Here is a 17,015-nt window from a genome sequence, read left to right on the forward strand (position 1 = left end):
ATACCCAGGATTAACTATCAAAAGGCAATTAATTCAGCACTACATGCTGAATCAAAGCCAAAACTTAATTTTTTTTTTTTAGAGTATTTAAAAGTCAGCTCAATTTGATGTGAACTTCTTACAAGAACTTTACGTAATGCCAACCCTCTCTCCTTACCCAAGATACGCACAAAACGGTTAAAAAATAGTCCAATATCCTATTTGATCAATTTGTGGAACAAGGATAATTCAGTAGACTAGTGCTTTCATTTTTAGTTAGTTTATGAGATACTTTTAATTGGATTAATGGTTACTTTAAAACGTTAATTTTTATTGAGTTTTGGCTTTGTGGAATTGTGGATTTTTATTTTATTTTTGGTATTTGCATTTCTTTGATGGTTTATCGTTATCATCAAGAGGTCCATGGTTCTATCTTTGAATGTGTTCTGATTTTGTACAATTGTCTCAATTCAGCCTTTGGCTGCCATATACAATTTTTTATATTTTTCTGAATAAATATACCTTGAATAATAATAAATTACCGATTCAATAAAATCATACCCCGGGCTTTTGCTCGAGGAAAGGCTTGTATGTAAAATTAGGGTCTACTTCGTGAATACTTACCTGGATAAACCAACTAATTGCCTATTCTTTCTCCCTTGAGAAACACCCCTCGAAAATAATAGAACAGTCAACTCCTGGCGCCAAGCACAAGCGGCCCCACAACCATGCAACTTCCTCATTCTTTTTCGATCGTTCGAAAGAATTTTATTATCTTAGATTTTTATCGTTTGCTGTGGATATTCTGTACTGTCGCCATGGCCGGCAAGTCGGAATGTCCTCAGTGTCGGGGCTCTCGGCCTAGTCCGAAGGTCAATAACCATAAGGTCTGCCCTGCTTGCAGGGGGTGTTCCGCGGATTCTCCTTGCGTAAAATAGGGGATGGGCTTATACTCGAGGTGGGCCAAGGAACCATACAGACATTTTTCTGAGTTTAATAATACTGTGCTGTAGTTTACATTTTAACAACAAACATTTCAATTCTGATATACAACTATTATTTCAAAAAAGAAATATTTGGCTTAAATATACTGTATAACTAGCATTTTGTTAGAATTATAGTATTAGTTTTTAAAAAATATGAAAAAAGTTTACTCTTAAATTACCCACACCACCACAAAACAAGGTTAAAATATTTATAAAAGTACATTAGCTGCAGTTGAGGCACTGTATTGATGAATGTTAAGAGGATCTTATGGTCACGTAATATTGAGTCAACCAGAACCATCCACTGATTGTACAACCTACACATTCTGTGTAATCACCACAAATTATCCTGGTTTATGTTCAAATCACTTTGTTAAATTCCAATTAAATTCAAAGACTTTAAAACAAAAATTGAATGTGAAGCCTAAAGTCTATAAATTTTATAGTCAACAAATTAGAACTCTTTTGGGCAATAAATCTTTTTTGGCTCTGCACACATAGTAATAAATTATACAATGATATTTCTATAATACAGTATACATTTTTAACTTTAATGTTCTTTAAAACTATAACTGTAGAGTAGGTGTTTGCAGTGTTTAGTACCACTTAATTTCTCCATGCACGTATGCAAGTTCATGTTATAAAACCTAATTACTCTGTGCCTTGACACAACAATATTTAATGGGAATGTAGTTTAGAAAAGAGTATTTGTACTTGAAGAGATAGTGAAGTACATATTTGATGATTATCAAAGGCTATAGGCCTACTATACTGCAGATCAGGGATTCTCAACTATATCGCAATAGGTGCCAAAATAGTTTCATTGAATAAATGTGAAGGGCCAGGGCAAGAGGGTTGAGCACTGCATGCGCGAGCTGGGTGAGGGTTTGGTGGGGTGTCCCCCTTCGCAAATTTTTTGAAAATAATAAGCCGATAGACAGGGCTGGGCTAGACAGGGCATCTTGACTTAAGAAAGTTACCCTTGTGTTTGGTAATGGAAAAGTCAAAATGTTATCACACAAACTGGGTCACCAGTAATACAGTATTCCTTTGCTGTTTGCTACAATACTGTAGCTCTTCCGATTTGATTGATTAAATCACTACAATTTTTGGGGGCAACATATAGGCCTAGTAGGCAAAACAGAATGCAAAATTATTAAAGGTTAGAAATCAAGCTTAACTGACAATATTATTTCCCGCTTGTTCTCGCGGGTCACATAACAGGCATTCGCGGGCAGGAGATGCCCTGCGAACTGCCAGTTGAGAACCCCTGATGTACTGTAGATGATATCCACACATCATTAGTAAGACCACACTTTGGTTTTAAGATGTTTACCGGTTGTGTTCAAAAATTACTGTACATGATTTCCATAGCCTATAGTCACTTTAGACAAACATGCACCCTTTTACACCAAACATTGCAGTAATACTGCCATAAAAAGCCTATCTGTATCACATATTGCAGTAATATTGCTGTAATATACAGTAAAGATTTTCTGTATTAATGGATTACACACACCAGCAAAGCCATTGGTAGTTGTTTGGATAAAAAAATACAAAGAGGCCTGTCACAATTATGCTATCCTAGATTTATAATAAGTGTAGGCATACAGTACTGCACCTTATGTACACACTACAGTACAACAATCTTTGAGGATTTCAGTTTGCTGAGTTTCAGAGCAGTACAGTATGAGCATTTAATGTGATTATTAGACCACAAAAATGCCATGTTTAAATGTAGGCCTACTGTATGATGATAGCCTTATGGAGACTTAAAAATAATTTTGCTTTCTTCAGGAACAGATTTCAAATCTTACCTTTATCAATTCAATCATTTCTAATGTGGAAGTTTGTCAATTGCTGGGTTTAAGTACGATATAATCAATGCAGCTTTAACGCATCAAATGTCTCACTATAAAGCTTTTCAAATTAATTTCTGCCTGACTATCAATAATTCAACATCTCTAGTTTCGGGAGCTTACATAATTCTGAATGTAATGCCTGTCTCTTATCTAATACCCAGGATTAACTATCAAAAGGAAATTAATTCAGCACTACATGCTGAATCAATTTTTCATATTTTTTGGAAAAAATATGAAAAAAGTTTACTCTTAAATTACCCAAACCACCACAAAACAAGGTGAAAATATTTATTAAAGTACATTAGCTGCAGTTGAGGCACTGTATTGATGGATGTTAAGAGGATCTCTGGTCACGTAATATTGAGTCAACCAGAACCATCCACTTATATTACAACCTACACATTCTGTGTAATTTCACACCACAAATTATCCTGGTTTATGTTCAAATCCTTTTGTTAAATTTCATTTAAATTCAAAAATGATTTTCAAACAAAATTTGAATGTGAAGCCTAGGTAAAGTCTACAAATTTTATAGTCAACAAATTAGAACTCTTTTGGGCAATAAATCTTTTTTGGATCTGCACACATAGTAATAAATTATACAATGATATTTCTAAATACATGTATACATTTTTAACTTTAATGTTCTTTAAAACTATAACTGTAAAGTAGGTGTTTGCAGTGTTTAGTACCACTTAATTTCTCCATGCACGTATGCAAGTTCATGTTATAAAACCTAATTACTCTGTGAATTGACACAACAATATTTAATGGGAATGTAGTTTAGAAAAGAGTATTTGTACTTGAAGAGATAGTGAAGTACATAATTTGATGATTATCAAAGACTATAGGCCTACTATACTGCAGATCAGGGGTTCTCAACAATATCGCAATAGGTGCCAAAATAGTTTCATTGAATAAATGTGAAGGGCCAGGGCAAAAGGGTTGAGCACTGCATGCGCAAGCTCGGCGAGGGTTTGGGAGGGGTATTTTTTGAAAATAATAAGCCGATAGACAGGGCTGGGCTAGACAGGGCATCTTGACCTAAGAAAGTTACCCTTGTGTTTGGTAATGGAAAAGTCAAAATGTTATCACACAAACTGGGTCACCGGTAATACAGTATTCCTTTGCTGTTTGCTACAATAGCTCTTCCGATTTGATTGATTAAATCACTACAATTTTTGGGGGCAATATATAGGCCTAGTAGGCAAAACAGAATGCAAAATTATTAAAGGTTAGAAATCAAGCCTATAACTGACAATATTATTTCCCGCTTGTTCTCGCGGGTCACATAACAGGCATTCGCAGGCAGGAGATGCCCTGCGAACTGCCAGTTGAGAACCCCTGCTGTAGATGACATCCACATGTAAGACCACACTTTTGTTTTAATATGTTTACCGGTTGTGTTCAAAAAGTACTGTACATGATTTCCATAGCCTATAGTCACTTTAGACAAACATGATGCACGCTTTTACACCAAACATTGTGGTAATACTGCCATAAAAAGCCTATCTGTATCACATATTGCAGTAATATTGCTGTAATATACAGTAAAGATTTTCTGTATTAATGGATTACACACACCAGCAAAGCCATTGGTAGTTGTTTGGATAAAAAAATACAAAGAGGCCTGTCACAATTATGCTAGTCCTAGATTTATAATAAAGGTAGGCGTACTGCACCTAATGTACACACTACAGAAACAACAATCTTTGAGGATTTCAGTTTGCTGAGTTTCAGAGCAATACCGTATGAGCATTTAATGTGATTATTAGACCACAAAAATGCCAGGTTTAAATGTAGGCCTACTGTATGATGATAGCCTTATGGAGACTTAAAAATAATTTTGCTTTCTTCAGGAACAGATTTCAAATCTTACCTCTATCAATTCAATCATTTCTAATGTGGAAGTTTGTCGATTGCTGGGTTTAAGTACGATATAATCAATGCAGCTTTAACGCATCAAATGTCTCACTATAAAGCTTTTCAAATTAATTTCTGCCTGACTATCAATAATTCAACATCTCTAGTTTCGGGAGCTTACATAATTCTGAATGTAATGCTTAAGGGGGATGAAGTCATTTAAGTACTCAATCACTGACTCATGAATATGATGGCTACAGTATAAACACAGGAAAACAATACAAAATTTGTTCAATAAAAAAATAGCAGCCTACCTCCATTGGTACATCAGTGTTTTCGATATCCTTTCCCATTGGCTCCGTGTCTACGTCCTGTTCCTTTGCTGGCTCATCGGCGTCTTTCTTTGTGTCATCTTCTAGTGGGTGATTTAGTACTTTACTCTCAAGGTTTGCATCAGAGGGTGAATCAACGATTACGTCCTCTACACCTTCCTCTACACCATCCATCACTTCCTTTGCATGTTTTTCTTCTGAGTTGTCATCTTTAACCGAATCAACTTCAACAGTGGATGACTCTTCAGTCTTTTTTTCATCTTTTAATTCTTCATTTGATTCCGTATTATCATCCTCTGGGTCTAATAGTTCCCAATCATCTTCTGTATCCGTCTTGCTTTCGTTACTTTTTTCCTCTTTTTCATCAATTTGTTCATCCTCTGTTTTTGTTTCTTCTTTGTTCGCACTTTCTCCAGTTTTCTCGATCTCCGAATCACTCATGACTGGTCTCTACAGTAATTCACTATTTTTACAATGTAACACTTTCTTCAACCTGTTGCACTAATTAATTCCAAAAAGGTACAGCTTCAAACCAACATCCGGTACAATGTACATTTAAGATCTTGTAAGCCCAAGTCCTTTGTTCTAAGTGAAAAAGACAAAAAATATCATGGACTTGATGAATGTTTGACAATGTTCTAATTACCATAAATTAAATCAATTATTTATGGCTACACACTTTGAAATTATGTTGAGTATTACTCATCAATATTTATTTACTCATAATTCAATCTAATTATAGTGTGATGTTATTAATACAAGTTGAGTTGAATAGTTTAATAAATTGTTAAGATGTTTGCCTTTAAATCCCAGGGTCCTGGGTTCAAATCCAGTGACAGCAGAATTTAAACACAGGACTCTGGGGTAAAAGAACAGCAAAGGTGGTTTAATCAGTCCACAGAAATCAGGATGAATGTGATGCTTTACAATTATGAATCTGGGTTTTTTTTGTTTTTTTGTTTTTTTTTTGTCCCATAAATAAAATACCATTGAATTTTTTACATGATCCTGGACATGCAAAACTATTTACTAATGAGCAGAGCTTTACCTCAATTACAAAAATAGTTTAAAAATAAAAGGATAAAAATAGGCCCTGTTATGGATTTTACAGTACAGCACAGTTGGATTTAAATATTTTTGCCAGGGATAACCACAACCAACCAACAATATTGATTTCTCATCTATGATAATATACAGTACAGATGAATTATGTGTAGGTGTGGTCCCCACAATTGATCTAGATAATAATCAATTGACTGTGGCCTGCATGGTATGTACATGCTGGATCTGTCCTGTATAATAAATATTATCTCTATCCTTTATAAAGTATATTGACAAAATGATGGCATGTAAACACAATATCTAGCTGGTCACCATACAGTAGTATATAAGATACATTAGTAGAAAAATGGTAACCTGCACGGGTCATCCTCATTAAATAAGGTTCAAATAATTAATTAAATAAATAAAACATTAATTAGTATGCCTACCAATGATATTATAATTCCTGCAGTATACAGTAAGACAACCTTGGGTACTGTATAATATAAGTCTATCCCCTACTTCATGTCCAACTCCCGTACCAGTATTTTCTCCGTAAAAGTATTAAAGATTGATTTTAAATTGGGTGTAGTGTTGAGAATTAGATTGTTTTGTTTATGAGAATGGGATTCACCGGGCACTGGGCCATGCCTAAAAATCGGCCCAATAATGTGTTTGAGAAGGGGGAGGGGTTAGGATTATATCATTAACATAGTACATTAATTCTTCTTATGCTTTCATTTTAGTTAGATACATGGCACTGCACTGATGTTGCCGTGGTCTCTAGGGGCCAGGCCTAAATTTCCGATTTCCAATTAGAATGAGGACAAATAATGAAAAAAGTAATTAGCATTGCAGTACCAGCTGCTACTTGGGGATTGAATTCAACACTAGTCACTAGGTGCAAGTTCAGTGGTTTAGTGGTTATGACACCAGGCTATTTATCTAGAGGTTGTGGGTTCGATTCCTACCCAAATCACTTGCAAATTTTTTTCGTAAGTATTTAAGAACGTACTGAGTACTCAAAGATAAATTGTCAGGTACAGTAGGGCAAAAACATCACTCCTTAAAAAAGAAAAGATTAAACAGTTATAAGTCATAAATTTGGCGGCGTATCAGACATATGTCCACTGCTTTGATGCCAAGATTGACCAGATTTATTCCGGAAGTGTAGTCCTGCCCTATGGACACCTGCTTTTAAAATTTATATGTTCATCTTCAATAATTTTCAGCCTACCTCATAGTGATCAGACTTGTCTAGATTGTGAATCATTCACTTGCTATCTTAAGCATGCATCGTTGGCTTACCTGTATCTACTGTAGGGAATGCGCGAAGGGGCACACCGACAAAAAAAAATTTTAGGAGGTAGGGGCCCCTTCACCTAAAAATTAATCCCCCACTACACATTCGCACCCTCATCAGCCCCCCTCCCACTACAAGACTCCTACATACGACACTGGCATGCACATAATACTACTTATACAGCACCATCATATTATTCAAAGAAAGGTTATTCTACAGACTTTTATCATAACATTGCCTTTAAGTGCCTTAAATTAAATTGCTAAAAAAACAACCCAACTAAAAAAATCAAACCAGCCCCATCCCCCTTTTACATCTTCAAAGTTTAAAAAAAACATGCCTGAAAGATATAAGCATTCCGTATTTAACGTCATGAGTGAAATTAACTAATTAAACAAACAGCATACAGTATCAATAACAAGCAATTACCAAAGACTGACCAGCAGAGAAGCAGGGGTAGCATTTTTGGAGCCAATAATATGGTGCTAACTGATTATGACAATGCATCAAGTTTCCTCTTTAACTTCCTCTATAACATCCTGCCTGGAGACCTACTATACAGTGCATGCACAAGGGGTATTACATCAATGATGCAAAATTAAGACATCTCGTTTTATATTACATGGACAGATTGAATAAATTGCTTAATTTATTCAACTGTTTAAAAACGATCTTCCTGACCAGATAGAGACTAGCTACGACATGCTGCTACTGAGAACTATCCAGCTACGTCATGTTTGAGTTTATTGACGTTGAGCTTTCGTATACTTCTATGACAGGTTTCTAAATATCTGATCTTGGATTTAAAAAAAAATTAAAGTGGCAAATCATTAGAAAATTATGCAACCTTTCAACTGTTTTGAATGCAAGCCAAAAATAATAAAATGTACTAGTCACTTTAATTTCCTTTTGTATGGTATTGCTCTATCTTTTATCTTGGAATACTTCAAACCAAGCCTATATACATGAAAGTATAAATTACTGTATGTCCAAATGCAACAATATATTAATTACTGTTAATTACTATAATTAGCAATATTGTAATGGTATCCAAAAGATGAATGACACTGACAAACTATAGTGTACCGGTAATAATAATATAGCAAAACTGATCATGGCATACTTATTTGATGCCAACCTTTGATGGCTATTAAATCCTTTACGGTTATTGGCTTTTCTGGAACACTAACTCTGAACACCTCATTTTAAGGGCTTTTGTTGAACATACAAAAAACTTATACCATTACAATGTGTACTTTAAAAATGCCATGTTGATTCAGATTTGTAACCACCACGGGACTATGATTGTACATTATAACCAACATTAATTACCACAACAGGACTACACAGTAGGCCTACAACCATGATACCATAATGCCACCCTAATGAAACTACCAGTACAAGCGTGACCACTACCAATTTCCATTTACAACCTGTTTACCCCTCTACCATGGTGATATAATATAACAACCACGATGTTACAATGTACTACCACTGGTACCACCAACACTACGGTACTACCGTAGACCTGCAATTGCCACTACAGTGACATACTGTACTACTACTTAGAGCAAAACTTTCCACTGTAATACTGTATTACTACTATTTTTTTTGTTCTCCAACTGCTTAATGCCAAGCGCCTGGAGACTTTGTTTATTTGCGCTACACACATTAGCCTATTAATAGCGTACAATTTGCATCATTACCTTCATGAATAGAAACTAGCAGAGAATCCTACATTTAAAGTATCCAGTGTAGAATTAATTCAGCATTGAAAAGCTGAACAGCTGCCCGAGTATGTACATCCTATAACAATGTCTACAAACTACACACTCTCCCTATAGAACAATACAACGTAATACTTCACCAATAAACAGGAACAATGAGATCATACTTATAAGGTTCCCAAAAGTACACAGGCAAAATTTACTCTACTGCTGTTCGTGCGGCCACAAAGCCTTAAAAGGACTTTGCAATAGGCTCTGGGAAACCTTGGACAAACCTCTATTCTCAGGAACAGTCTGATATCATTTTGATAATGTGTGTTTACATACAGCCTTCACTATTCATTCCCACATAACACCAAAAGGTACAGTACTGTATTACTGAATCTACTGATAACTGCACAATACAATTATACCTAAAATTGCATAAAGCTTAACTCTGTTGACTGCTTGTGACAAATTGCTGATATCTCATATATAATTTTCAGTGTACCATATATATTCTTGCGTATAAGACGTCGTTTTAAAAGTTTTTTATTTTACTATTTTTGTATGTCCGGTGTATAAGACGACCCGGCTCACCGTCGGAATACCTAGTTTTTGCTGCTCTTATGGTGTTGATTCCATCCTAGCTGGCTAAAATGGAGCCAAATTTACTGTAGGGCTAATCTTCCAAATAATACCATTTTATGGGCTATTCAATGTTCATCAAAATCTTATTCCCAAATTTAAAATTGCATTCATTCGTCAGTTAGTAGGTTCATTTCAGTAGTGAATTTGCATGTTACGGGCGATCTGCACAAAAGATCATTTTTTTAAAATGTTGTGTGTTCCACATGTAAAAAAGACAACCCCCTGTTTTTTTCATTGTAATTTGCTAATGTAAAGATGTTAAACACCAAACAAATCATAAAAATATTTTTTGAAATTAACTTACCCATTTTGAAGTAACATAAAAGTTATCAACTTGAACATAGAAATTAGTGTATTAAAGAATGTCTACCCATCAGTTTACAGCAAAACATGATAGAAACACTTCCAGTCACTTTAAGTGTTTTATTATTTTTATTATACTTTTCTGGTTTAAAAATCATAGTACACATTTTTTAAGTTCAATAATTTCTATGCACAAGTTAATACTTTGTATGTTATTGCAAAATGAGTTGATTTCAAGATTATTTTTTATGATTTTTTTACATTTAATAGCAAGGGACCATCTTTAAGCCTTACATGAGAATATACATGTACACTATACGGTAATTTCCTAGTTATGCACCAAGTTATATTCAAGCTGAAACAAAAATAAAATCAACACTTCATTATCATTATAAAATAAAAGGCTAGAAAATCAGAATCTAGAATAAAAAACAATTCTAATATTATGAGAGCCAGAGTATACAACTACAAATATCCATTGATCAGAAAAGAACTCTCATGTTTAATATTTAGAGAACATTTTAATTTTATTTCTTAAAACATGTTATTGTAAAGGTGTTCAATTACTGGATACAGGTTTAATCTGTAATTAAGAATTAAGTATCATAGGGGAGTTAGTACAGTATGTCCAGTCATATTTTGACTGCAGATTCTAAAGGTTAAGCATACAAGCATTTTCAAGTTTTTTCCCCTCATACTTTCAACTGTTTATGTATCTATCACAAGCAGCTAGGAAGAGTCTGACATCATTTTGATAAAATGTGTGTTTACATACCGCCTTCACTGTTGATTCTAATGAAAGGTAGTACAGTATTATTGAATGAACCTGATAAACTAAAGGGTGCAAAATCAATGTAACCTGATAAAATAAGGGTGCAAAATACAAGTAAATACATGTTTACACACATCAACACAACTGTCCTCTCTGGCGGAGTGTTACAGGGATTGGATGCGAAAAAAATTAAAGAATGCTTTTGTTAAATATTATTTTTACATTCATCAAGCAGTGGGCAGGAGCTGCTGGTGATGAACATTTTATGGAGCTGAACAGAGCTATTTACAGTATTAGACCAAATATAATTTTAAGAAAAATAGCTACAGTACAATCATAAATTATCATGAGTAAACAATGATTTGTCTATCCCTACTGATAGGGTTAGAGTAAGCCCCACCAATCACTCACTTTGTAAAGGAAGGGTCAAGTGACCCCTTCTGGTTATTTAAATGGTACTCAAAATTATTTATGTTTTTTTCAGTTATTGTTTTGGTGACAGCAAAATATGATCTCCATATAGAATTACTTTATGACAATGGCAGACTGTTGTAAGTCTATTTACCATGACGATCCTACATCACAGGTACTACTATCCGGATCATTGCTATACAAATACAGTATAACCCCTTCCCCCCCCCCTCTCCTGTATGACATCCCTATTAAAGGAACATACTTACAGAAAGGGAGCATATTATTAAGGGGACATCCCTATTTAGGAAACACTATTTTGTGGTCCCAAAGGTATCCCCTTATAGGGGTTCTACTGTACATACTATACATCATGCAAGTCATATTGTGTAGCCCTTTCAAAAATGAAACCTCGATAAATTAATATGTGTACTATATATGCCTATAGACACATTAAAGAGAATTTCAAGCAAATATTAGTGGTTTTGTGTTTTAATAATACGCTTATTATGCCTACTTATTTTCACTTCCAAACTTGTATAAAAGGATACGAAAACAGGTGAAATATATTAATAATAATATAGATCCAAAGGAGGCATACTCATTAAGGGGTTATCCCTATTTAGGGGACACTATTATGGTCCCAATGTGAGTCACATTGTGTAGCCCTTCAAAAATGAAACCTTGATGAATAAATACCTGTACTATAATAAGGCCTATAGACACATTAAAGAGAATTTCAAGGAAGCATTATTGGTTTTGTGTTTCATTAATATGCCTATTATGCCTACACTGTAGAATTATTTCCACTTTCAAATCAATAAAAGGCTATACAAAAGCTTACAGTATATTAAAAAGCTAAAATATATTACACTTTTTCTTATTTTTTATAAGAACCAGTAAAATTTTGCCCAGGCTCAGTGTTCTTATTTTCTGGCTGATTTCAGGCTCAAAATGTTCTTATTTTGCTCATATTTTTACACATTTTTCAAACATAGAAAATTATTATTGTACAGCAGTAGTATTATTGTACTACTGCATTATCGAGGGTATTACAGGTACATAGTCACACCTACTGCACATAAGGTACACATAAGATTTGTCGGTTTTTTCTCTTTTAAAAAACATAAACACCTCATTTGAGATTTTGCCTCAGCCTCAATTTGTTTTTATTTTGTTCTTAAATTTTAAGCAATTTCAGCTTTAATGTTCTTATAAAAATGTGTTCTTATAAAAAACAAAAGTGTAATAATGATAATATAGCTTAAAAAACAAGTTTAAATGCAGATCAATCACAAATCACCAGAACTGATTTGTTATATTTTATTGTAAACATAGAAATTATTTTTAATATTCACATTTTTAAACTTAGAAATTTTCAATTTCATTTCGATATTGCTCTCTTTTGACAACGTCTATTTAGCAACTCCAGCCATGTGAAAAGCAATTAATCAAATAGATATGAATCATGAATTTGAAGTACAATTCTTTTCCATTCAACTTGTTTCGTGCTTATAACCATTGTCGGTGTAGAAAGACTACCAGACTTGTCGCATGACTTTGAACTGAATATACAGTGGTTAATATGTCACAGATAAAGTGATTTTTTTTTTTTAAAGATAAGTATTAAAGTATTTTGTTCTTAAATAAACATCTATAGTCAAGTTCATTTTGTTAATAATAATACTCCTAATATTATGGAAATGAATGTTTTTATTTCATATTAATTTCTTTATATTTAATGTTTTGTTATCTTTATATATAATTTATTATTCGAATGGCCTATTAATTACAATTTAGGTATATTGTCATGGAGTAAAAAGTAAAGTTCATTTATCTTTCTAGCTCATGAGGGCAACCCTTTAATTCACTTCGTATTAAATCCTGTCGCTGACAAGAGGGCCAATATCTCAACATGAGTGGGGAATATCTAAACATGAGCCCAACTGGAAGGGGTCAGAAGTTGCTTACCCTACACCCCCACCCTCTTTTCTGGTCCAGGGTCTGAAGCCCCGGAAACTATGACAACTTAGGACTTCTAAAGAAATTAAATATTAAATTGCCATGTTCAATGAGTGAAGAAGCAGGCTATCCACAGTACAGTAGTAAAAACATGGAGGTTAACCATTTCAAATAATTTCAGAAAATAAAATTTCAGATGTTTACTATAAGATGTCAAAGGACTATCTCCTCTCTGAAGACTATACCCTGATCAAAATGCCACGCTTCTGGTAACTGGGTGCGAATATATTGTTACCTGTTCTGGCTGATATCAGTTTGAACAATAAAAGCTCAAGTACAAACAATATTCTGTATTGGTGTCAAAGGTGACGTAAGTGTATTGAAATCACAAGGTGAGTAAACCTGGTTTGAAAATGGTGAAATTTAGATGTTTATGATTATAAATCAGTGATAAGGAAAAGAATACTGAATGATATAAAACGAAATATACAATCGGGAAACAATAATTCATTATTTTATAAACCTACTCTATTGTCTCAAGACCTATTTTAGTATTTGTTCCTTTGTAATGCATGAAGCTTTTGCACTGTATAGAAAGTTTAACTTTAATAAAATATTTTTTTCTTATTCTGACACGTCTAATAACCATTTCTTCCTAGACCTAAATGGTCTTTTTTTTTTTATTAGTTGATCACAGTAGGCCTTGATCTAACCTTTTTTAGGTAACTAGCCCACTTAGCTAATTTACTAGATATTTTACTTGCCAACAGACTAATTTACTAAGACTACTAGTCCATTATGTTTTCTTAGTCTTGCATATTTTTTAATTTTTCACCAGACTACTGGGAAACATGAGGAAGTTAATATGCTAGTCCGGTGCGGGTTTTGCTAGGCATCTTATGCTGGGCTAGTACTAAATCGAGCCCTGCTTTCAGGCTGTAAAATGGGAAACTCTAGATGTGAGGATGGCTTTAAAAAAAAAAAAAAAAAAAAAAAAATTATGACTTGTTTATTTTTGTTGCTATGTGAATGCATCTCACGGTTAATTCCAAAGTTCTAAAAGAAAAAGTAATAAAAAGAACATAAAACTGGTAGTAAAGTAAAATACATGGAAGCTAATAAAACCATACCAATGCAATCTTGTAAACTCACTCAGTTTAAATTAAACCGAGTCCTTTGTACAGATATCAAAATTATTACCCACATTATAACAAGGTCTTCTTTTAAAATAGTTTCCTGTGTTGCATTGTTACTAACAATTTTACTTTATTTGGCAATATAAGACCACTTGAAATAATTGCTTTCCTACAGTATTAAAAACCTGTTATACATTTTGAGTAAGTCTATGTTTGAAAGGCATAAGATCTGATCAGAGTTTGTACACTTAAAGATTATTGAAATTCTACAAATTTTTGAATAAAGTGATATCTGTCTCTTATACACATCTTAACAATGTCTACAAACTACACACTCTCCCTATAGAACAATACAACGTAATACTTCACCAATAAACAGGAACAATGAGATCATACTTATAAGGTTCCCAAAAGTACACAGGCAAAATTTACTCTACTGCTGTTCGTGCGGCCACAAAGCCTTAAAAGGACTTTGCAATAGGCTCTGGGAAACCTGTACACTGAAAGAAATAAAAATTTATGAGATGAAATAAATAATAAATTACATTAAATTAATTACATTTTACAATAAAGTCTATGAGGTCATACATGGTTTAGAATTTCCATCCAATTTTCCAATAGCAAATATTTGCTGTGGGATATTTTTCTTCAGCAATAATCAACAGCATTTATTTATTTATTATTTGAGACCAAACAGTGTGTCAATCACCAAAAACAGGGTCGCAATAAAAATACAATATGATATAAAAAAATATATGCCTAAAGTTGCTAGGCCTAAGCCTGGGTTATGCAACCCGACAGCGAAAAGCTTGCTGTCGATCCTGGGATTTACCACAGCAGTGGAAGGCCCTTTCTACAGCAGTTGCTGTGGGTGCTGTTGGGAAATTTGAATCCTGTCATATGAGAATAAACAAACACGGAGACAAGCAGACATTTTACATGTTTTGTTTTGTTTTTGTATGTTTTGTTGTTCAATGACACATGCCTTAAAAAATATACAATTTTCTTTTCCTCATGACCCTGAAAATTATCTTCATTAAAAATTCCTCCAGCAGCAAATATTACCTACACCACATAGGGCCGGATTCCAGTCAACTTTCTCCCTAGCGAACTCGCGATGGAATTACATTTTTATGATGTTTTTTATTTTCAACAACAGAAACAATATAAAATATGTTATCAACATCAATGTTTCAACATGGCAATGACTTAGTTGGTTCTGCAGAACTACCATACAGTAGTACCGTACTGTAAGTCATTTGTTAGGGGCTGAGTTTGTTTGGGGGGAGGGGGCTGGCTTATACACATCTAGATGTGTATGTATGGGAAAGTTTGTAGGGCGGGGGGGGGGTGAGATTGCAAGCAAGGGGCGTCTTTGCTAGGGAGAGAATTGACTGGTTCCCCATAGGCCGAACATTAGTTGTAAGTTTTATTTCCCATCTCCGTAAACCAATGTTACAATACCAATTACAAAAAAAAGCCTCTGGGGTAATGTGAAATGCTTCACACTGCTGCAGTAGCATAGTTTTTGCAGCCCTGCCATTGATTCTAAAATCGATTAAATAAGGCTTCTAATCAGTCAATTATAGAGGCTCGAGGACTCCCCCCCCCCTTTTTTTTTAGCAAACCCCTGCCCTGCCCAATGCTCAAACCGAGAGGGCCAACTGTAAAACCAAGATCCAACAAATGATTCTAAATTTCTCTACTTTAATTAATTTATTACCACTTACTATATAGGCTAGGCCAGGCCAGGCCTCCTATAGACTAAGGTGAATGTTACTTTTACAATGAAAAGGTCTGAGCTACGGTCTGTAGTGCTGTCTGGTCTGCTGGGAAAATGCTGGCTTCAAGTCTGAATTGGTTCCCTTGGGCATATCCAACCCTCTTTTCTAAGCTAACTAGGGCCTACCGCTCTCGGCGCAAAAAAAGGAAGCCTCTCACTCACATAGTCACACTCTCTCCTCAGGCTCAGCAACACACTGCAGAGTCAAAACAGGTCCGTAAAAAATTAACAGTACAAAAGAATGTTTCTCAAAACGAGTTACAGTAGCAGCACAAGATGAACATCGTCTGCAAATTATTAATATATTTTGCTTACCTGTTTTTATATACCTTATATTTCCAACAAATATCTAAACGAAGACTAGGCCTAGGGTCTATCTAAAAAAATCCTCGCTCAACAATCCATGGTACTTGCCAAATGTCAATCAATCATGAAAGACACGGCTCTTCCCCTCATTTTGTAATATTATAGAGGGCGCACATAATCCAACAGGTGGTTGTCAGGTTCGTAAAGTTGGATGCACAACATTTTTAATCTATGTTTTTCTACAATATCCAATACCCGTTAAAATAATTATTAAAATCAGAAAAACACCGGCAATATATAAAAGGCAATTCGAAGTTCATACTTAGTATTAAAATGGAAATTCTCAGAAGGCTTGTCATCAACAGTAAAAAAAAAAAAAAAAAAAGAAATAGCCAATACAATGAAAGAAAAACTTAACAATAAATAAAATCAGAAGACTGAGGGGTGGAGGATAAATCATCGAACTAGAAACATAGAAAAGGGATTATGTCAAAAATGATGCAAAAACACCAGTCATGCCGCTGGGCAAGAAAACGATGAGTAGGTTGTTAGCCAAAATACAAACACAACATTGAAAAAGGAAAACTCAACAATAAATCAATTCAGGAAAGTGAGGGGT

The 17,015-nt window shown here is 34.2% G+C and overlaps 1 protein-coding gene across 3 annotated transcripts in view; it reads right to left on the reverse strand.

Annotated features, from left to right (window-relative positions):
* Window positions 1-16,542, reverse strand: part of LOC117105245 (neurofilament heavy polypeptide-like) — a 46,837-nt gene extending 30,295 nt beyond the window's left edge. For 2 of the 3 annotated variants that reach the window (XM_033246330.1, XM_033246328.1), the window contains exons 1-2: window positions 16,406-16,542; window positions 5,005-5,607 (exon numbers count right to left, since the gene is read on the reverse strand). In XM_033246330.1, coding sequence (XP_033102221.1) covers window positions 5,005-5,463 — 459 coding nt within the window. In that variant the 5' untranslated portion in view covers window positions 5,464-5,607; window positions 16,406-16,542. Of the gene's footprint in view, window positions 1-5,004; window positions 5,608-9,072; window positions 9,215-16,405 lie in introns of those variants that run through there. The other variant, XM_033246329.1, reaches the window with a different exon arrangement.
* Between the last annotated feature and the right edge of the window lie 473 nt (window positions 16,543-17,015).

The sequence above is a fragment of the Anneissia japonica genome, unplaced genomic scaffold (assembly GCF_011630105.1).
Source record: "Anneissia japonica isolate Jap-2015-1 unplaced genomic scaffold, ASM1163010v1 scaffold287726_len2788222_cov184, whole genome shotgun sequence".
Taxonomy (NCBI): Eukaryota; Metazoa; Echinodermata; class Crinoidea; order Comatulida; family Comatulidae; genus Anneissia; species Anneissia japonica.